Here is a 23473-nt window from a genome sequence, read left to right on the forward strand (position 1 = left end):
CCCCGGGCGCCCCCCCCCCCCCCCCCCCCCCCAGTAAACCCACACCACAAAATGAATGCTGACTGGCTGGAGGGACTATATCCCCTTTTGTAGTGGGGACAGCCATCGCTGGTTACGGAACTGTCAGTCCTGACCGTGTTTGAGCCCTGTGGGAACAGCTGGGATTCACCCTGTAGCATCACTGTGAAGAGGGAGAAGAATTGGGATTTAAGGGGAGATACAGATGTGATGCCAACCCCAGGTGCTGTCTGGTACTAGGAATTTACTTTCATGCGCTGGAGTGCTTTGGTCACCTTTGAATTTCCACTCAGGAAAAGATGTGGAAACTGGAAAGATTTTAAAGGAGAACAGATGAGAAGAGGGGTTTTTTTCATCAGAGAATGAAAAAAGGCTGAACAAACTGAGTCCCTTAAAGAAGACTAAGGAAGATAGGTTATCAGTCTTCAGATATGCAAAAGACTGCTAGGAAGTGAAAGGGAGCAATCAATCTGCACTTCATGTCCCAGCTACGTTGGTGAGAAGTAATGAGCTCAAACTGCAAGATACAGCTTCAGTATACCAGTATAACATCAGACTACTTTCTAATGGCAGTGAAAATTAAAAACTGTTGTAGTCTGCCTAAGTAGAGAATAAAGTCACCTTCGTTAGTGTTAAGAACAGACAACATACATCTTTCAGAGAATACATCGTTATAAGCAGTTCTGCTTGGGTCAAGGTGATGGGCTACATGACCTACTCAGATTAATTCCAACTTCTTCCCTGTGATGTCAAATACCTCACACTGTTGAAGCCTACTCAGTTGTCACACACGACCTGTTTTCATGATCAGCTTTTGGAGCTGGATGGCACTGACCAGCTTTTTTGAAGTCTTGAAGTGGAATACTAATATCTGTACGATTACTAATACTTTTGTAATGATGTTTTGCCTATTGTTGATTTATTTGTTTATTCCTTCCTCATACACCCCTATGCTTGTTATGTCATGTATATGAAATAAAATCACATGAAAATTCGTAAAACTCTTACCTTACCCTCTTTTGAATCTCTTTCAGGGACCTATTTCTCCCATGATACTTCAGCTTGATACCTTTCCATTAGCTAAGCAACTACCAGAAAGTTCTCCAGGGAGCAGCATCTAGCCGAAAGTTCTCCAGGGAGCAATACGTAGTGCACAAGCAGTGAGACTTTGGTTCAGTTCCCTACTTCACATGCAATATTTTTGCCTCTCTGAGTCAAAGCTCCCCATATATAAACCAGGGAAAATAGTATCTCCCTAGAGAGACTGATTTGAAGATAAGTACACTAAGGACTGTGTGACAATATAGCATCAACCCCTATAAGACCTACTGATGGAAAGCAGTACATAAAAGCCACCCAGGTATTATTACTATTTGTTTTGCTTTTATTCTCACTGTTGTTAATTGATTTTATGCCCTTTGTGTACTTTGACTAGAAAATAGTTTGCAATTTTCCTGGGGCAGGAATTGCACTAGTTGCAATGGGGTCTCAGCTTTAGGTTAGGTTTCTGGTATTACTGCAACATAAACAGCTGTTCCGGCAGTTTGATAGTTTGGTTATGGAGTTAAATTTCCCCCATGTGAATAATTTGTATACTACTTTCTGGATTAACTCATGCATATCCACATTTAACTGTCTGCTGCTGTGGAGGCAGTCTGTAGGGAACAAACACGGGTCTCTTGACTGAGTTTCCATTCACATTGTTTACTGAAGTTCTGGTTATAGCTGGGGGGACTTTAAGTCACAGTTATCTAAATCTTTTCAGGTTGCTGAACGCTGGCAAAGAGATACTAGATTCATTGTAGTAGGCTTCAGATTCTCCTAGAATATTTCTTTGTATCACAGTCACTTGTGAGGAACAATAATGAGCCCAATGGTCATTTGTTTGATCCTAATCATAGAGGTTCCCAGTAAAAAATTGAATTCAACTAGTTTCTGATAAGCAAGATTTGTCACCACCTCAGAACTTAATTCTCAAAGAAGTTCCCGATTAATTCTCAAGTGCGTGTGTGGCTGGAGATCTAACTGGGGGTATTAGAGGCATGGTGGTATGGTTTGGAAACCAGTGAGAACCCTTGTCTTACACAGAGCAAAGGTACAGCTAAACGACACCTTGTTTTTGTGCAAGAGGGGTCTTTGCTTACAGTAAGAAAGCTGAGTTCCTGCCAGTGCTCTGCATGCAATCCTCAGTTCCCTTGGAAGGATGGCAATCTTTATAAAAAGAAACACTAACATAATGTACTGGTGGATTGTGAGGTCGTCATTTCTCATCATTTGCCTGAAGTGAACCACTGGCATATTTTCAAAAAAATATGTCTAATTGATTCATATAAAGTCTATCTGATAAGTAGAAGTGCTGAAAAGAAAACTTAGGAAACATAACAATTTTGGAAGTAATATGGTTGTGACAACAAAGAGAACTGATTTCAGTAAAAATGCCAGCAGATCTACGACATGGTAGTTTGAAGTAAGCTAATCATTGCTGAGCCAGAGCGGCAACATTCGCCGTTCCATGAGCTGTCCTTCCCATATACCTGAATGCATCTGCAAGCATGAGTGAGATGCCAGGTCAACGTGACACTCGTCATGTCACCAAGGACCTGCATGTCCAGAATTCTGGACACTGTCATTTTTAAGAAACATAGTTTTAAAGAGAGTTTACAGTGTAATACAAAATAAAGTAGCCAAAATACTTTAAACTTTCAGAGAGGTCATCATAACAAGGTGTCTCACAGCTCTATTATGTAGTAGTCCCGTGGGAGAGCACAGAGGGAAGGAACACGCTGCTCTGGATGAACGCTGCACTCTTGGGTAACCCATACGCAGGCTGTGAAAAGAAAAGACTCTTCTGATAAATTTTCTTGCCTTGAATGAAGTCCTTCAACAGATTGTTGAAAATCACCTAATGTAGCATGAGAGCCCTTGAGATGTAGCTATCAGATGTGGAAAATTAATTGATGGGATACACATCCACTCTTAGAAGCTTCAGCAACTTACAAGTTGCTGAAATAGCAACTGTACACATATCTAGAAGAGAAGGTAGAGCACTATATTCAACTTAAACTGTAAAAAGAATTTTGAAAAATTTCAAAGAAGTTTTACTGAAACCTGAGAAAGTTCCTGGTCCCAGATGAAACTAGCAGGAATTTCCAGTGCTATAGTACATGCCTGTGCTGTTCCTTAACTGACTAAATAGTGGAAAAATGTTATGGGATTTTGTATTTATTTTTCACTTTTAAAGTAGCACAGCTGTGCGTTATAATTCTTAATTCACCTCACTGCTTCTGAGGACAACAGAAGAACATTATCGTAATATTAGCCAATGAGAAAATGAACATAAAGAATCCTTTGCTTTCTAGAAAGGTGGGAAATGAGAAACTAATTTTTTCAAGAATCTTAATTTCATGGCACTACTTGCAAGGTTAAAACAGAAGGAAACACCTACTTGAATAAGGTGTGGTTTAGATGTTCTTGATTTCTCCAGTTCAACTGCTATTCAGATATGATTGACACTAATCTATTAGAACACCTTTTTGTTCTGTACCCCTGTACAAAAAGCCACCACCTACAGATGAGGTGGGGTTTTGGCCCCCTTAGGTACAGAATGGGTGTGGGACATTCACAGCTGAATCATGGGCTCAGAAGAAGCTGATGAAGCAATAAAAGGGGGAAAAGAGCATAAGCCCTTGAGATCACCTCTGGATTAGTCATTTTTTCACCAGGGGGAAAAAAAAAAAAAAAAGCTTACACCCATTCATTAACCTGTCATTCAACACCAAGTAATTCATGCTCTGGGAGGAGTTTTGTTGATATTTGAATGGGCCAAGAATTTTTCCTGAAAGGAGCCGATTTGTCTAAGACCTACTTAGGCTTTGTGCCATTTTTATGGAGTCAGCAGAGACCCTGGGCGAAAGGCACCGCATCCATCCATCCATCCACTACCAGCTTATGGCAATATGGGGCTCAACTTGCAGGCCTTAGTGCCACAGAAGGAGAAAGGCCCAGGTCTCAGAGCTTACAGCTAGGGAGCAGTCTGCAGGACCTGAAGCCACTGGCAAGGATCAGCCTGGATTGGAAAGGTTGCACAAGGATAGGAGGAACTGAAACTAGGAAAAAGGTGATAAAAGCCTGCAGAGCATGGGCCATGAATGCAACGTCCTACCTAGGGATCTGCTGACCTTTTTTATTTGGAAAAGGTTAGTGGGCATCATGTTCTCTCTTTAAACATACAAAAAATACAAATGTTTTTGTACATGGTGGTCAACTCTCTCCTGGTAAAGAGAGAAAGTATCAAAGATAATCAACTCAGCTTTCAGTTGACAAGATGATTTGAACAGCTTAGAAATGCTAGAGCTTAGAAGTAAGTCTGTATCTGAACAACAGCTAATCACTGAGAAGCAAGTGCTAAATCCTTGTCCATAATATATTAAAAAATGTGTATCAACTTCTCTGTGAAACTGCTGTGACTTCACTAAGCCTTCCACTGGTGCCCCAAGGCAGAGTTATTAGAAATACAATATTATTATCTGTGTACTAGTAATAACTCCAGATCTGACTTTTCTGTATATCACATTTTGCATGAAAGAAAAATACTTGCTAAATTGTTTGCTGTATGCATGGATGAGTTTGTGCATCAATCAGTTCAAGGCTGGCCTTTGCAAACTAGGTAAGACACATTTCTATTGGTTTCTTCTGATTACTTCTCATAGTAAAATCAGTTAAACCCTATCACTGCTAGCAATAGTAGCAGATATGTTTATCAATATACATGCTTCGCAGGTTCCCGGTGAACTTACTTCACCTTCTTCATTCTACTGTAATGACAGTCCTGCTTCATCCAAATAACTGAAGGGAAGAAAGGCAAGCTTCCTAGAAGACTCTGTGTGTTATCAATTAATATGTATAATATGACTGAAATAACCAGGGAGCTGCTAATGTCCTGTGTACAGCCCTCATCAGTTAATATTTAAAATAGGGAAACAATAACTAGACATAATTTAGGGTTTAGGAACTAACTATTAGAAAATGGGGCTTTATGTTTGTGTCAGAAGAGGTAATGGAATGTGGTCTGGTCAATAAACCTTGAAGAACTGCTTGGAACTGCCAAGGTTGGGGAAGAAGTAGGTAAAAGGTAATTCCTACATGGGGAAATCGGGACCACTGACTCATTGACCACCTACTCAAATGATACCACCTACTCAAAAGAAGACAATGAAGGAAGAAGACAGAGTCTGCGCACTAATTCATATTAGAGGCAAAGAAGAACGAACCAATCATTAAGGGAAATAATAATGAATATGTATTACTTAAGTATATAAATGTGGGAATTTTTGAGACAAAGGTGTGCTGTCTTGAGACAGGCACCCATTCATGCGCATCAATGAAATTAATGTGAAAATACCTTGACTCTGTGTGTTATTGGCTTGCACACTGGGTAAATGAACCCCGTTTGAGGGACAACATGCATAGAGATGTATAGCCCTGCCCAGTTCCAACTCTTCTGCAACGTATGTCAAAAGCCTCTCAAGAGAAAAAGCTTTCATACTTACTTATTGAGGCAATTCAGTAAAACCAACTAGAGTTACCACATATGGCTTCCTGCGGCTTTGTCAGTGAAAGTAGCCATAATTTGACATTTACAGACAGTTAGCTTTCAAGATGCGTATCCCAAAGGAGCTCAGGTATGGTTTGCACATTCTTTTTTACTGCCCCAAGACTTTCTCTCCTTCCCCTTTTTTAAGAGAGCTGTCAATTAAAGGGAAATGTAACTGCCCAGCATGACAAGGGAGCTTCTGTAGAAACTATTTGCCCCTACACTTTCCTGGCTGTTGCAACTCCTGTACACCTGCATTTTGTCTTGACTTCATCTCATAACTATTCTCAGTTCTATTTACTTTCAGAACCTACATTTTTCATTCCAGCTTTATGCCCTCCTGTGGAAGAGTCTGGCAGGAAGTGCTGCAACACTGAAAATCCCCTTTTGAGAAGCAGCATTGCCTTTCTCAGCCCAGTTTATGAATTTCTCCTGAAAAGAGTAGGTAGTTTCCTTCTGAGACATTTAATTCATATAATTATGATACTCTCCTCATTTGGATAGTTATGTATGTTTGGAAAGGAAAGATGCTGTTTTATATTTTCCCAAAATATATTGCTTTGATAGCCAGCAGACAGTAGAGAAGTGTTCCATGGGGAATTGAGGCAGGAGAAGCTGGCTATAGTAAACACTAATCAAATTCAACAATTTGTCCTGATAATCCTATATACTGGCATTCTCCTGTCCCCTGTGCTCCAATCTGTATGGAGTGTGAGGTCAACTCAGGATACTGCTAGAATCTCTTATGTATATCCAATCCTCCAGGGAGATACTGGGTGCTAGATTGTATTATAGCATTTTGTTAAATAATCTATTCTAAGTATGTAGTTCAATGCACTAAAATTCTTGCACTAAAATTCTTCCAATCCGCCACAATTTCTCAGATTTTAGAGAAGGAAGAAATGACCTAATAACAGCATTTGCTTAATTCTGTATTTCTCTTGCTTATGTCCCTAGACATATCATTGGTTCTAATAACCATTATTTTACTCCTAAGGGTATATAATGTATAAACTGTATTGTGGAAGAGAATGTTGCTCAGGTTTTAATTAGAAACTCAATCCCTGTGTATCCTTTTGAGAAGATTATATGTATGACAAGAGCTGTACAACTTCTGGGTGAGAAATAGCATCTCAGGAGGAGGAGAAATACAAGGGTATGGAGAGGGCTGATTGTGCTTGAATGCAGTTTAAGCCCGTTGGACTTTTTACCTGCTTAATTAAAATATGAAAAAGGTGCTGATGAAAAGCCTAGTGTATTTGTGTGGTTCTTGACTGAATCTTATTACAGAATTCTTTACTGCTGAAAATGGACGTTAATCAGCTAACTTAGCAGAAATGTTTGACATATTTCAATTAAAGCTGTAACACTTAACTGTTGTGAAAAACCCCTTTCCTAGATCAGATAGCAAGGCAGCTTAACAAACAAATCAGCTATTGCAAATCCTTCCTCAGAGTTTAATGAGAAGGAACAATTTCTTCTAGTGTCTATTACATTTTAAGACAATTACCTGAGTGTGCTCTAGGGAATACCAAGGTATGCAACATCAGACACACAATTAAGCAATGTAATTGTGTAAACACCGCATTTGGGACAGGCAGGATGTTTGAATAGACCGTGCAAGAACTGTTCCCAAATGGAAGCTGACAAATAATCATGGGATGCTTTAAAATGAACAAAACATTCTTTAAATGTGAGTTGTATTTGACTGAAGTGTTTGATTTTACTTTTAGGGTTCCCTTCACATAGGACCATTGTTCTATTCACTTTTCATGCAAAACAATTGATTTTTTTTTTCCTTTGCTTAAAACAATAGGGTTTTCCATGACCTGGAGGGAACTAGATGTCAAAGCAGAATGAAACAGCTACAGCTTAGATTAAAATCGTTAATTCTGTTTCAATAATACTTAGATTATCCTCATATGATCTTATATTACTCCATAATTATCTCCTATACAATAGTACAAATGTCCTGTAAAGGTAACTACTAATGGAAAGTTAAGATTTTATAACTAATAAGAGAGAAATTTTATTAAACAACTGATTTTCCCAGCCCATGATAGGTGCTTTGTGAAAATGGTAGACAGAATACAACTACTCTGAAGCCTCTGCATTTGTTCTGATATACGTAGGCACCCATATACTTTCATAACTGAGATCCACAGTCTTTCAACACACAGCTAAAAGTAAACACTATCCCTGCCATTAAGGTCTACTGAGGGCATGGTTTAAGCTGTGTCCTGATGTCCTGCAGCATATTTGCAGTTTATGCACTAAGCTACATGCACTCTTAGCCAAACAGCCAGTGGTCTCCCGATCCACTGTACTTGTACCTCTGTTCAGCCCTCGGTGATATTCACTTCCCTCTTAGTCTGTTCCCCCAAATTTTCCTTCAATGCTGTCTCATTCCTTCTAGTTTGGCCCAGCTTCCCTTTGCATTGCCAAATCAGAGGTGCCTTCTGACAAATCAAAGGTACTTTCCCTGTATGTACTAAGTGGATATAGGGGACTAATACAACTCATCTTCATTTTTAGAGACATGCTTCAAGATCTTAAGTTTAGAAAGACATTCAAGAACACAGGCAAAGATGATGAGAATGATTAGATAAGAGTCAGGCAGAGTGTAGACAGAAACAGGTGGTGGTATTAGGCATTTAATCGTCTCTTCATGTGCTGTGCCAAGAGGGGATCAAGTACCCTAAGCAATTACATAGCAAGATAATGGAGGCAAACTTAACATCCAGCAATGGCTTTTTATGTGCTTGTGCCACAGAAAGCTTCAGCAGGAGACTGCCAATGCCATGAACACGAGATCTTCTGTGTCCTTGTACCATGTTTCTTTTGTACCTCTGCAGTTCCTCAAAGAATGGAGTAATGGGAAGGAGGAATTGCGGTCAGCAAAAGAGGAATCAGAGGCACAGAGCTGTGAACAGGGAACTTAACTTAACCACAGGCTGGTGAGCGCCATCCACCATGTGCTGTTGCACTCATGGCTAACCACAGCAGGGAGTGATTTCCTGGTTTACATTCAGCTAAATTGTTGTTATGCCAGTACTATACCATTTGCATTTGGATTGGGGCAGAAACGTGCAGCTCCCACACCTCATTTTCATTCTCCTTTTTCTGGACCTGGATCTAAGCTCTTCAGTTTTGCCCCACCTGTGAAACAAAAACCAGAAGGAGGAGACAGGCTGAAGTAATAATAATGAGATCAAGTAGTAAATCAAGGAAGCTTGAACAAATGTAGCTAATTCTGTCATTCTGTGAAACAAAACAAATGTTGATTCAACTATAATTTAGGCTGAAGAGTCAAAGGCAGCTGAACAGAATATTTGTATCAGTAAAAGCAACATTTCTGCTCAGATGCAAATATGTTGCAGGTTTTAAAATATAGTTTTAACATCAGAGATGCTAGTAAAAAGGGATGATTTTCAGGATTTTGCAAATTACAGCACAGTATATTAAGAGGAATGAGTGGCAATTTATCTGAATATGCAAGGCTATAAACCGGAGCAGTTCAGCAGCTGCCCCAGAGGCAGCTAAACTGTCTTTGTGATGAGAGCGAGAGCCTCCTGGAGAAGGGTACAGTGGACAGTCATGGGTAGGAACCATTAAAAAGCATCATTACCTATAAGTAAGCAAGCACTGCTAGAGCAGGCTGAATCGTGAGTCACTAGCAGGCAGCCTGGCAATGTCTCCCTTTCACTTTTGGAATTACTGGTTATTTGTTGATTTTAACTTTTAAAAATTTTGTTTCCTTCCCAATGATGATGTGATTTGAATTCATCTGCATATTTGATTATTGTATTGTAGAAGTTTAATTAAGTTTATAAAATTAAAGAATAGCTTCAGCTTATCCTGTGGAATTTGCACCAGCAGGACATCTTAAATGCTCCTACTGCTGCTGCCTTGCCAGACCTGAGGACTCCAGTCTTGGGCACTGTCAAGCCAATGCTGTTCACCAGTGCTTTGTTTCGATAGAGAAATGTGGTGCATACAAGGGATAACAAAGGCAGCTCCTTTTTTGAAGAACACAAAATAGATTAAGCTGGTCTCAGCTGAAAAGGATGCCATCAATTTAGACAGCAGCCTGCTCTTTCAGCTGAAAACATGGGAAATGGAGCAGCACAAATGGGTGAACTGCTTGATTCTCCAAAATATTTGTGAGATAATTAATCTCTACTGCTTTCTTTGTTTGATAGGGGACCAGCTTACTGCTCCATTACATGCAATGATATCGCTGAAGAAGGTAGGCATTTTCAAATGAGAGAAAAACAGAATTTATTTTCTCTTTAACACAACATTCTTTGTGTGTTGAGAAGTTAAAAAACAAACTGTCCTTGTGTTCACGGCTCCTCAGCGCTGCAGCGCTGGAAGTTTAGGGGCAAAGGAACAGTTGTAAAACAGAAAGTGGGGGCAAAGAAAGCAGTGCCAAACTTTGAGGGAGAAAGTACTACTGTAAATATACCTAATGACTAGGCATAAAAAGAAGTACTGAGTGATTCCTCATGCTCTTGTGAACTGAAAGCAGCTTGGTGAGAAACCTCAGGGCAATCATTCCCAAGCTTGCTGGAACAGCAAGACTGTAGGATAATAGTGTTGGCTCCCCTGCTAGAGCACTCCCTCCTGGCCAATGTATGGATTAGTTTTAAGAGGGCAGTTAAGGATAATAGTACAACCTTGTGACTGAAGGAAAAATAAAACCATGATAATAAATTCAGCAGAGAGAGAGTTAGAAAATTGAGACATTTATCAGGACAATTGTCTTGCTGTGACAGTAGTAGTACTTACCCTGGACATCTTGGTACAAAGCAGCTTGGGCCAAGAGCATTAAAACTGCCTTACCCCTATTTAAATGCCAAATTTCAGCTGGAATCGAGAGGGTGAGACTCCTGGTACACAGAAAAACAAGACAGAGCTGAAATGCCTGTTCTTGAGTCCCTAATTTGAGTTTTTCTTCTGTGTTTGATTTTTTCCTTAAATGGCTAGAGATAATTTCTGTCTTATTCCTCCAATAAGATGTTTAAATTCCCCATTTACTGCTCAGTACATCATTCAAACTCTCCAACTCTCAGAGCAGAAAGCACTGCTTTTGGCTCTTTAGCAGAGAGTTCTCTGCTCTTGGAGCAGGAATGCAGAGACATAGCACATTCCTTCTACAGAAAGCTTTTTAGCAATTATTTTGTAGTCAGCTGAAGCATGTATTTGTTTATCAGCAAAGTATTTTCTAAACACTTTTGTAATAGTGTCTAAATATATTTTATTGCAGCTTCTAACCAGTTTCTAAACACCATTAGAAAATTGAAAAATTATTTACCTCAGATTTATTTTCCTGGTGATACCATGTAACCCAGAACTGTAAAGCATTCCTGCCTTCCGTAGCTCTCACTTGACTTATACGGCATTGTTGGCTGTGTTAAAACAGACAGACTTGATCCTTATGCCTTGTCAATCTTAATTGAGATTTCAGTCAGTTATGTTTTGACTGGATTTAACAGAAAAGCTTACAAATTCTTTTTTTCCCCATCAACCCTTCATTTTTCACTCCATCTTCCCTTGTACACTGCCCCCAGGACTCTTTAAAATGTATTAAATGTTGGAGCAGGACTCCGGAGTCAGCAGCCCCTGTGCACAAGCATCTCCCAGTCTTCCGGAGTGCTGAACTGTGACGAGCTGATTTGAATCAGTGCCTCTGTGGTGAGCTTTTGATGCAGTGTCCTCAGCCCTGCAAATCCCTGCAGGTAGTCCCAGCACAGGCCAGACAGAGCAGGCAGCATGTCCTGGAATGCCCGGCTAGCACAGACATCCCCGCCTCACGTGCTGGAACACAGAGGCTGAAGCTGTACCCCAAAATCTGGTGACATCTTTTCATTTGTCCTACCACATCTAGGGACAGCAAGGATTTACATAGATGACATCTCTATGTTAAAGCCATTTAAAATTGCACAATACTGAGTTCTGATCTAAGGAGACCTGGTAAGCTGAGCAGGGTGGGTTAACGAGACATTTTCTGATCAGACACAGCCTAAACATGTCATTGGCAAAGGACTGGGGTGTGCTATTTCTGACCTTTGCTTCCAAATGCACCAAAGCATGGCTTTCCTTTTACCCAGCAGATGGCCAGCTGCTCTTGGTAACAGAAAATAAACCTAAGCAGAGGGTTTCTCGCTAACATTTATAGCCCTGCAGATGGACACTTTAAAGGAAAGGCAGCTTTGTTAAAACATAAAACAAAAACCTATCATAACTTTAAATTCAAGGTCTGATTATTTTGTACTCTGTGGTGGATCTCCTTTTTCTTCAGACAACTCTCCCTGAATAGTAAAATACATGCAAGGCCTCTGGGAAGTGTAGCACGTGCTCCAGGGATGTGGAGGGGTTTACCAGGAGTGCAAAAAGCCTGCAATAACAGAAACAGTAGGCTTTCTATCTCTGGAAAAGCTCAGAAATATTAAGCTTAATTATAGGACAAAATATAAATAAGTGCTTTGAAGTTTTGTTCAATGAAACTATCTGCCATTCCCTGATCTTGTTCTTTCTCTGAAAGTTCATTGCTGTTCCCAAGAGCACTGTAGGTTTAGCTGGACCCAGTGGTTGCACTTCTGCCTAATGCCTGTGGCTTCAGGTGGTTGGAGGGCACTCCTAGATGGGAACGTGAAAGTCTAAACTTGAGCTAGTATTTTCTCCAAAGTTCACATTCAGGATTAACCCAGCAGCTCAGATATGGTACTGCACCCTACAGTTACTCATCCGGAGGGGACAGGTTCAACTCACATGCTTAGAATTATCCCTAATGTTTTGTTTCCCACCATTAACTTTTAGACAGTAGGTAGTTACCAGCATGGGCAAGCTGATGGACAGGCATCTTCTAGCACCAGTGAAGGTCTCACAGTGACAAAATGAACTAGCTAATGTAAAACAAAGTAAGAATGGAAACAACAAACTTTCTTGCATTGCTAGGACATTATGTGGCCTAACGCAGTATGGCAACCATTGGCAGACACTCAAAAGCTGGAGCATGGGGTGCTTAAGAGGCTTAGACTGACCAGTCACAGGCTTTGTCAACCCACATCTCTGGGAACTGAGGGCACGGTAGATGTCAGTTCTCCTCCCAGACCTGTTCTGTTTGCAGTAGTTTTCCGTCTTCTGCTTTTCCTGTAACTGTTACGGCCAGCGCTATTCAATCACCTGGGAGGTGTATGTTTGCCCTGTCAGAGATTACTGTAGTACAGAGATTACAGAAAACAGTTTCCTGCTTTATTTGATATAATTTCTAGCACAATTTGAGTTACTGTTTTATTATTCCTCATATGTAGCCAATTAGCTTTTTCTGTCTGAAGATCTCTCAGATGGCAACACCGCAAAGAATGTAAATTAAGGAAGTATGACTCTATGGTAGAAAACTAAGAAAACTGGCAGGAATCTGACAGGCAGATAAAGTAAATAAAATAGCATTAACAATCTTAGCAAAGCATTCCAGATTTTGAAATGACAAAGTCCTTTTCAATAAACTTTTCACATTACTTAAACACTGACTGCATTGTGTTGTGCAAACAGTTTTAATGTTCTCCTCTTCCTGAAACAGGAGGTTATGCAACCAGACCACAATACACACGTTGCTGTTTGAAGACAAGTTTAAAAAGCAGTAAAGTATCATAAAAGTGTCGTTACAGGAGCAAAAGCTCTTTCGAATCATTTTAACTTGCTCATTTCACAAGAAGGGGAGGTTGTTTAAACACTGTGACATGGTATATTACGCATGTAAGCCATAAAAAGTAACCTTGGGAGACAGAAGCACTGCCTGCACCAGTCAATAATGGGTGCCACAAGCGTTTGCCTTTCAGAGGTGGCAAATAATACTGTAAATTCACGTACAAAAGTATGTGCAAATGGGCTAAGAAATGCCAAACAGGTGGAATGAAAAGTTTCTGGCACGGAAAGCAACTAACCTGAGGGGAACTTCTGAGCAAGTAAGGCCAAGTGTGCTCCTCTCCCCTGCTAATGTTCTCTGCCATTCTGCCCTTCTACTTTGGCATCTGTTACCTTGATATGCTTTTACTATTTCCTGCACTGCCCCAGGTGTTTCTAAGCTTAGGATTTGATTTTTGGCACCCTTTTCCCTATCTTGCTTATGCTCGTTTCAGGCAACAGCAGCTGCATGGAATAAATCCTTTGGGTTTTATAGAGCTATTGTTCAAAGTCATGTTTAAGAGTGCTCCTACATGTTTGCAATAGTAAACAACTGTAGAAAGAAGCTGGAATTAATAAAAACATAATAAAAAGGCAGAGCGAAATACTGCTATACAGTGAAAGCAACTGGAAGTATGCATGTACAAAAAGACTTCTTTGATTAGCACTTTATGAAGGAATGATCATTTTTAGAAGAAGAGATGCAGTACTTATGTCATCCACTAAGATGTGTCATTGGTTTTGTGTTTTGAATCCAGTTTCGAATAAAGACCACAGAGCAGAGATGTTAGATGCGCTTTCTTCATTTTGTAAGTAAAAGTAACTTTAGGTCCTCTTTCAACCAAGTGACTAGTACTCTAGTACATACTGGAACAGCCTCAGGGATGATCTAGTTATGTTTGCACTACAGCTGTTCCAAAGGGGGAGAGATTCTAGCTGAAAATACAAGTCTTCCCTCTTTTCTATCATACCCCTTTTTTGCAGAAGCACTTGGCATACAACTCCTCTGGCAACTCCACACCAGCTCAGAGGCTGCCTTGCAACAGAGCTATTCCTTGGAGTCCATATTCGACCTTATTGCTGGAAAAAGAGAACAGCTTGGCTTTAGCAGAATTTTCTCTGTAGTCTTTTTTTTTTTTTACTGGGTTACCCACAAATCACTAATTAAAAGGAATAGATCCTTAGAACAGGTGAATTCAGAGTTACCAGTGAGACTTGCTATTTTAAGGACTATTTTACATTTTACAGGAAAGAAAAGAAAAATGACAGCAAACATCTTTCGATAACTTTGCATATTCTACTCATATAGCCAACTCCTATTTTGTGAAAAGCTGTGTGTATAGTGTGCATTTTTATATTATCTAGAACTTCAGAACACAAGATGGCAGTGTACATTTTAGTGATTTCAGGCTTTGAGCTGCTCCTGCTAATCAAACAGACCATAGAACATTTTATTCAGTCCTATATGAATCTGATCATGTACTCACGGTATTAGAAATAAACGTAAAAGTATTTGTCAACAGCAGAAACAAATGCAATTTGCCAATAAATGAATATTGCATGAACAAGTGTTAGGTAAAGCTTAATTCAAGATTTTATCGTACATAACAACACTCTGGAGACATTAAAAGCCTCTTATGGAACTCCTCAATTGCAATAACAAGAGGGTATCCCTTTATGAAGGAATGGAAGTTGGCTCCAATAAGAGCTTCAGAGCAAAATTGGCTGCTGGGGAAAAGCACATAAGAGAGCTGGCAGCCTGAAATGTGAAAAGCTCAGGACTCTCGAAGGGGTAGTGCAGACCACTGAAGTGGAACAGACTGAACAGTATCTAAAATTGAACAGGTGCCTTTCTATGAAAAAAACAACAAAGCGGACAACTGTTTGGCATGACAATTCAGAGAAAAAAAATTTCCACTGAGAGGCATCAAATTAGACGATAGGTCTCTGGCTGAGGACAAAATTGCTTGAAGAGCTACAAGGAGTCAGACCTTTCCGTGCGTGACTTCAGAGAAAGCTCATTTAGAGTCTCTCTGGGTACCAGTGGGAAAAGGGAACCACAGTAACAAACTTTCTAGGCAACTACCCCTCAGTCTCTTTTCTTGGGTTGAGCTGCATATTGGAATTAGTAGGTGTAGCTAAAAAGCTGTCTTGGCTGCCTTTCTGAGCTCAACTCCTAGCATTTGGTTATGCAAACATGGCCTTATTAGAAAGGCTTACTATGTAGTAAAAAAAGCCCTAAGAAAAATAGTAATATTTCAGAGTATAAAGTAATCCTAGAAGACATTATCCCTGTGGGATGTGTAATACTGACAATTCTAGGCAGTCCTGCTTTCTCCCTGGGGGATGTCCAGGTGACATTGCCTCCCTGCACCTGAACTCATGGCACTAACGGGCAAGTCAGTCTGACCCAGAAGATCAAAACTGAACACCAAGGTTCATCATTTCTGGATACAGCTCTTAATTTAACACAGTTTTTTGGAATTAGATCATGAAAATACATATATTTGTCAGACAGGTGTGATATAACTGTTTTCTATTTTTCTCTCCAGAATGGGAATATTTGTCATCCTCTATTGTACTGAGCAATGGCACACCTCACAGCAGTGTGAGTGGACCATGGCATACAGAGCTTGACCAGCATTTTTGATAGAAGGTGGAATTGGGAATCCTGGTCCCCGAGTCTACTTTTCTTGTAGTCATTATCCGTGTGTAAAAATATCGCCCTGTTCCCAGTCCCTCAGTCACAGTAGCTCCAATGAAAAGTTGCCAAATTTTTCATGGTGGTCCACTCCTGTCATTACAGTTGAATCGATTGCTGCTTGTTATTGCCTTATGTTCCCACGCATAAATCACTGGGTTTATTCCAAGACTTTTTTCCCCTCTCTCTTTCTGAGTTTGTGTAAGATTGAATTCGGCATTGATTCAAATCAAATAATTCAAATGTCATTTTTGCCTGGTATTTAAACTAAGGCTGGGTATGGGTTCCTGACTAAAATAAAGTGTCTTACCTAGCAGTTTCAGTCATTTGGTCTATTTGTCACAGTAGATTACAGAAAGTGTGGCATGCACAGAATTATGCATGCACTTTTAAGCCACCTAAAATGGAGGATAAATTGAACATGTCATGGTTCTAGGGCAGTAATTTATATGGAGTACAAGCTGGGAAGGGACCAGAGCCAAAACCTCAGATCTAAATTACCTTGAGTTCCAGGGAAATTTTAATCCAAATAAAAACTTCACAGCTGTTCATTATATAATTAAGTGAACCAACAAGAGACCATGTGTCAGCATTCTCAGACTAAAGAATTTACACCAAAATCGGAACTTTGTGGCTAACTCCACAGATGCCCTATACTGACCCTGATCACCAAGTTGTCTGTATGTAGTTATTGCCTCTTGACTTCTTCTGTCTATTGTAACCACTCCACATGTCTCTGTTGGCTTTGCATGTATCCCCATTCTCTGTAAATGAATTTTTTCAGCCCAATAATATTTCCTCACTGAGAGTGTATTATGAGGATTCACAAATTCAAGATTTTTCATATATGGACTATTGAAGGCAGTCTCATGGCCTTCTTTTCATTACAGGTGCTTATTCAAGGTTTGATTTGCAAGGGTGCCTCGTCCCTTTGGCAACCCTGAGAATCGCCTGCCTTTCAAATTTCTATGAATGCAGATACCACCAGTAATGTCCAGGTTTGAAAGGAGAAAGGAAAACATCGTATTTTCTTGCTGCTTCTGCAAGTCTACAGTCTGTCCATCTTCTTTTGCTTCTAGTCAAAACCCGACCACTTTTTTATGGCAGTAGTCAGCCCACATAGACATACAGTGAAATTCCTTCTTTAGGTAAAATAGTTCTTACTTTTTGTCATGGTTTACCCCCAGCCAGCAACTAAGCACCACGCAGCTGCTCACTCACTCCCCCCCCATCCAGTGGGATGGGGGAGAAAATCAGGAAAAGAAGTAAAATTCCTGGGTTGAGATAAGAACGGTTTAACAGAACAGAAAAGAAGAAACTAATAATGATAATGATAACACTAATAACATGACAACAGTAGTAATAAAAGGATTGAAATGTTCAAATGATGCGCAGGGCAATTGCTCACCACCCGCCGACGGACACCCAGCCAGTCCCCGAGCGGCGAATCCCTGCCCCCCACTTCCCAGTTCCTAAACTAGATGGGACGTCACATGGTATGGAATACACTGTTGGCCAGTTTGGGTCAGGTGCCCTGGCTGGGCATGAGAAGCTGAAAAATCCTTGACTCTAGTCTAAACACTACTGAGCAACAACTGAAAACATCAGTGTTATCAACATTCTTCACATACTGAACCCAAAACATAGCACTGTACCAGCTACTAGAAAGACAGTTAACTACATCCCAGCTGAAACCAGGACACTTTTCTATTCAGAATCATTCCTAATCCAACCTTCTTTTACCAGGTATAACCAATTTCCCCATAATCAAAGATAATCTACACTCCTTACACAATAAAATGTAGCTGTAATAGCCCACCCCAAGATTAAGCCCTCCCTCCCCAGTATTTCACAAAAGCACCTCTTTGACCCGACCCAACACAAACCAAAATTAATTTCTTTCCCATAGTCCAAAACAACTTCTTCTCCCCAAAACAAACTCTTCTCTTGACGTTAAATTGTAATGATACTTGCAAATTCAGGAAGTCATGGTACAGCAGAATGGTAATAGTCCTAGAGACACTGTAACCTTTTCATTTACTGCAAGCATCATCCCTCTGCCTTTCATCAACCCATAATGTAAAAGGTGAGGTCTGGTCTATGAGGGGATGGAGCAGGAAATGTCAGCAGGCCGGAGGTTGCTACCTTCTGGTCCAGCACAGGCACCGAGGCTCCAGCTGGGGCTTCAGAGCTGTTCAGGGCAGGGAGCGACTGGGGAAAAGGATATTGGGGGTTATTGCTACCACTGATATATTTCCCAGGTAAACACTGATTGTAATAATGAAAGTAAAAGGCATTATATTTAAAATTGGCAAAAGTAATACACCTGCAAAACATGCTGGCAAATGGTATCATTGAGGACAGGTGCTTAGCAGGATTCAGTAAAAGGTTATACATACATATTCATACATTTATGTGGGGAATTAGATTGGACCTGATAAAAATTCGTAATGGATATAAATGTTCACAGTTCAGGGCATAAATCAGCCACCAGCCTGAGGTTAGAAAATAACTTCCCCTATAGTCAGGTTGTTATGTAATTATCTGTTATACTTGCAGAGGAGGGAAAGGAGATTGAAGAATAGGGCAATTTCCTCAGAGACATCTGGGAATTACTATTGGCAGACAACTAATTTAGATTTGATCTGATATGGAAGTTCTTATTACATCAAATAATGTAATTTAGAATTAAAGCATATGATTTATTTTGTATTTCTTACTCTTCATGTAATCAAGTTCATGCCTGAGGGTAACTGCAAGCCTTTCCCTTATAAGCTGGCCAAAGTTAGTGAAATTCACTGTGCTGCGTTTTCTCACAGAACCTCCTTAAAAACAGCTTCAAATTTTTCAAGGAAGTCAGGCAGAGTCCCAGGAATTTAGTTTGTTGAAGAGCTAGCCAACTAATATAGCCAACTTACTGTCTGTATTAGCAGAGAAAAAACTGCGTGCATGAACTGCAGTAAATATCTCATATTCTGAAAAGTTCTGATTCTTTTCAAGTTTGCATAATAACCTAAAAAAACCTGCAGGGCTCCTGAACACCACAAGTTATAGCACGTGGGCTACTCCAGGCCTGCTTTTTCTGCTTGGCATTGTCAGCTCACCTAATCAAAACATACATGTTCAGCGGACTTGTTTTCATCAAGCAGCATACTTCCAGCTCTCTTGTTGCACTTGCAAACAGTCTGCAAGCTAATGTAACACACACCACACGCTAATAAAACCAGCCTTTTTGACCTTGCAAACAGATAGCTTGATTGAAAATCAAATTCCTCATCAATTAAGAAACTGTAAGTGAATGCAGGAAAATCATTTACGTTCACTGGAGGGGTCAAGGGATACTAGCTGCATTCTGCTATAGTTTCTGGAATGTGTGTGATATACTTATTGTAATTACAGCATAAATTATCATCACAATATATGTGGGAAACTGAGGAACATCTATTAACCAAACAACTCGCCAATTTTCAGAAGAAATAAGGGTGGTACTCAGCATCAGTCTCTCTTAAGCATAATTTCTGTTCCTAGTGAGCAATACTAGAAACATTGCACAGCGATCGCTCAACATCTGGAAGGTTCAAGGGCCACAAGCAACAACCACTATGGTCTTACGAAAACAAATCTGGCTGTGCAAACCTGAGTGATCTGTTTGGACAGATTTATAAAAGGAATGGCTGAAGAGAAGGCAGCAGATGTAATGTAGATTTTGTTAAAGGTTTCGAATCATACTCTGTACTCATTGAAAAAATGAGTTCAAGCTGCCTTTGCTAGGAAAGGTGTGAGTTTGCTGCGGAGCACCCGTCCCCTGACGGCGGGCGAGGACGTCCCCTCCCAGCCGGGGCTCCCCCAGCTCAGTGCCTAGTGCTGGAGGTGTTGGAGGCAGGAGGCTCTGCAGGCTCTCCTTACCAGGCTGTCCTCCTTTAACACGCAGGGTCTGCAGAAGTAATGCGACTGCTTTATGGCTTTCTCGGAACAAATAGGGCAACTCCCTTAAGCACAATTAACTCTTAACAGTGGCAACGTTATCAGCCCTGCAGCTGAAACTCAAATCAGGGTTATGATTGTACGGGGTGGGCCTTGTTGGGACCATTTGACACCAGTCTTCTGCCAGTCACATATGCAGTTTTGTCGTGTCTCCTGCTTCCTTATGTCCTCCTGCTGCTACTACTGACACCCTGCCAGCAGCAAGCTATTTCCCTGGGAAGCTCTCAGGCTGCTTACAGCCCAGCTGCCTCCTTCTGCCAGCTACCAAACTGCTGCTCCAGCTCCCACGTAGGCTTCTCCCTCTCAAACATGGCTTACAGTACACTGGAAACCCCAGTATATACTGGGAACCTCAATACAGTGTTGTAAGGACAAACATACCATATATTGAACTGTGAGGAGATGTTTGGGGTTGGATAGATACCGGTGTGAGGGCTGATTTTTTTTTTAATATTTTCATCAGGAAAATGTAGTAAACTTCAGCACGCTGCTGACATTTACAACTGTACATCACAAAAAGCTGCAAATACCAATGAAGAGAGAATTATAGACGGGGTGTCAAGAAATAATGTGCTCAAAAAATAATAGTTTTGATCTAGAATAAGGCGAATTGATAAATACTGTACAAATAATCCAAGTAATTTTTCAGTGGAAGAAATAGCCTGAAAAGCATGAACTAGAAAAGAGAATGATGGGAAACTCTCCTTCTTCTGCCCTGGCAACTAGATGCGAGTTTGCACAGGATATGGCAAGGCAAAAGAGCAATGTCATTTTGGACCTCACATGAAGAGCTGTAACAGCATCAGGTTAAGTCATTTTCTTTATGATTTTGGCCTAAAATATTCAGTTCTATCCACAGCACTATCAAAAAGACAAAAAGTAAATGAGAAAGAGTTCTGAAAAAAGCCAGAAAAACAATCAAAGGCTGGAGGCCAGATTTATTTGGAAATACGTGTATATGTTTAACTTGTCCAAACCTTTAAGGGTGATTAAGGGGAACCCATAATGGATGACTTCTTCTGGAACAGAGTACTTAGAAATACAAAGTAGAAAAAAAGGGTCAGCACGTGATGGGCTGCCAGCGATCCCAACACTGCTTTGTTAGCTGCTGCTGCTGCTGAGCAGCTGCCGAATTACTCTAGCAGCAGATCCCAAAAGAGTGCATAAAAATGAGGGTTGCACTTACATTCTGAGAATCAAGCTTAGTTTTTGTTTCCTCAGAAACTCACTTCCAGAGACAAACCTCCCTGTTTCTACCATGTATTTAAATAAAAACTGGGCACACAGTCCAGTATAGTGCTGAGGATCACACTGATTGCTTGATACTGCTTCCTGTTCAAATACAGCCTTCATTCCTCCTCAGGCCTATGTGTTACCCTCTCCCTGTAGCACACTAACGGAGATGAGATTAGGAGTGAGGCTAATGGTGGCAACACCATGTACATAATGACATATTTAGGAGAGGAGAAAGAGATGCAAGTTAAGCTAGAAAGAAAAAAAGGAAGAACCAGGCAAAATACCAACAGAAACATCATGAGTCCAGGGTTTTTGCATTTCTGACTGTTGCATTCATACTGAGGCACAGAGAACGTGTCGACGCTGGAAGCCGGTCTATGCAATTTCTTCAAGGTATTACCTCTGCTGCCTAGGTAGCAGTGAGGCTGCACAACCATTCCTATGCAGCACTGGTGTCTGCCCTCCTGCCCATGCCCGTCTTCACCACCCTGAGCACATTTGGAAGTTAGGACCCCACCAGATACATCAGGACAGGCTCAGCACTGACAGCTGCTGATAGCTAACAGGCTGCCTGCATAACAGCCCTGCGGACAAGAAGCAGAACATCCTGTGCGTGCGGCTGCTCCAAGAGCAGCTCTTGCAGAACAGCGTGTATAGAGTCAGCAGGTTGCTTATATTTTAAACATGGTAAGTAAGGACTGCTTGCTGGGTTAGCAGAATATATGGGGCATGACAAGAGGCTGAAGAAGTAAACAACATATTATATTCCCATGTCATATGACTATCAGGAGGAAAATCTCAAAAAAAAAAGAAAAGGCAAGAAAAAAAGTGGCAATAAAGCAGCCAGCTTCTCCCTTTCTCTTTGAAAGTCAGAACAGGAAATAACTTGGGGTTTCCCCTATTTAGCAAATGCTCTTGTTATAGCAGAGGACGTACAGAATGATGAGTTAGAGGATAAGAAAGGTATGTCCTAGAAGAGATTATGAATGTGTCATAGATTAAACACTATTTATTAATTCTATTTGTATAGATACTGATAGTATACTAAAATACTTTGATAGAACAGATACTCTACCCAATGTTTGTGTTATCTCCTGCATCAGAAGATGAAAGTCAAAGAGACCTCAGTGTTATTCTCGCTTTCACACTTTCTGGATATTTTTGGGGGTGGGAGGGGCAACAAAAAATCCATGAACAATTATAGTGTGCGTTTGAGAAGTGTCTAGGCTCTCTCAGCTCCTGGGAACACATGAGAATTTAAAGCAAAGGACAGGCAGGCAGGAGCTGGGTCAGCTCACCTACGGCATAAATGTATTCCAACACTTAGAGGATGGTGGGGAGTTCAACAAAATGCCAGACATGGAGTTCTGACTTTAAAGCACATGATGCACTTAAGACTCTTTGTAATATGCTTATTTATAGTTAGTGTGGCTTCAGCAGTTGAAGTCACAAAACTACATCTTTTAAAACTATTCCCAGTATGTTCAGTGCAATGCAGGCTGCAAACATCTGTATTCATGGAATTCAACTTGGATTTTAAATCGCTATATATATGGGGTCATTAATTCTGGAATAAGTTCCTTCATCTATTCTAGCTTATTTCAATATTTAATTCTAAAACAGTTACTCTATTCTAGAATTACTCCAGAATTGTCTTGGCTCCAGAAGGTCACAGAAGAATCTTTCATCAGACATACTGATATTGTAGTATGCCCTGGGTAAAACAAGAATTAGGATTCTAGTTGAGTTAGGAGTACAGATCGTATCATTTATTATCTGCAGATGCCAGGACATTAAAACTTTCAATTGTTTTCCCACCAAACTGAATGAGGCAGTTCGTTAATACAATTACCTCTGTATAATTGGAAACTAAATCAACAATGACTGTGTGCTTTGAATATTACTTTAATTTCATTTTTATGATGCTATTTTTTTGTACATGGTATCACCAAATAGCTTATTCATTTTCCTGCTGACTGTGATTTGAGTTTGTGCCTTTCTTTGAGAAGGAAGAAGCGCATTTTCAACCTTCCTAGTTTTCTGGGATACAGTGTGCATTTCTTTTAATTATTTAGGCTGACACACATTAACACTAAAAGTCCATAGTCCATAGTGAGTGAAACAAGAGGGAAGGATCAGGTAGACTATAATTGCCCTGGGAAGAAGAGCAGGCACCAGAGGTCTTTGGCAAGGCCCTTACAGCACAACAGGAATTTGGGGTAGACAACCAACATAGAACTTGAGTGTTGTGA

General features: G+C 40.4%; 1 protein-coding gene across 14 annotated transcripts in view; it reads right to left on the reverse strand.

The window, feature by feature from the left end:
• The window catches only part of AGPS (alkylglycerone phosphate synthase), a 92659-nt gene that overhangs the window by 62648 nt on the left and 6538 nt on the right, over positions 1–23473 (reverse strand). For 9 of the 14 annotated variants that reach the window (XM_010566096.1, XM_010566112.1, XM_010566028.1 and 6 more), the window contains 2 exons: positions 10403–10503; positions 8672–8770 (listed from right to left, as the gene is read on the reverse strand). The exons of 1 other annotated variant lie outside the window; for it this stretch is intronic. In XM_010566096.1, the coding sequence (XP_010564398.1) occupies positions 8672–8724 (53 nt within the window). In that variant the 5' untranslated portion in view covers positions 8725–8770; positions 10403–10503. Of the gene's footprint in view, positions 1–8671; positions 8771–10402; positions 10504–18146; positions 18213–23473 lie in introns of those variants that run through there. 4 more of the 14 variants (XM_010566078.1, XM_010566138.1, XM_010566088.1 and 1 more) reach the window with 4 other exon arrangements.

Source organism: Haliaeetus leucocephalus, unplaced genomic scaffold, assembly GCF_000737465.1.
Source record: "Haliaeetus leucocephalus isolate CR32 unplaced genomic scaffold, Haliaeetus_leucocephalus-4.0 Scaffold1, whole genome shotgun sequence".
NCBI lineage: Eukaryota > Metazoa > Chordata > Aves > Accipitriformes > Accipitridae > Haliaeetus > Haliaeetus leucocephalus.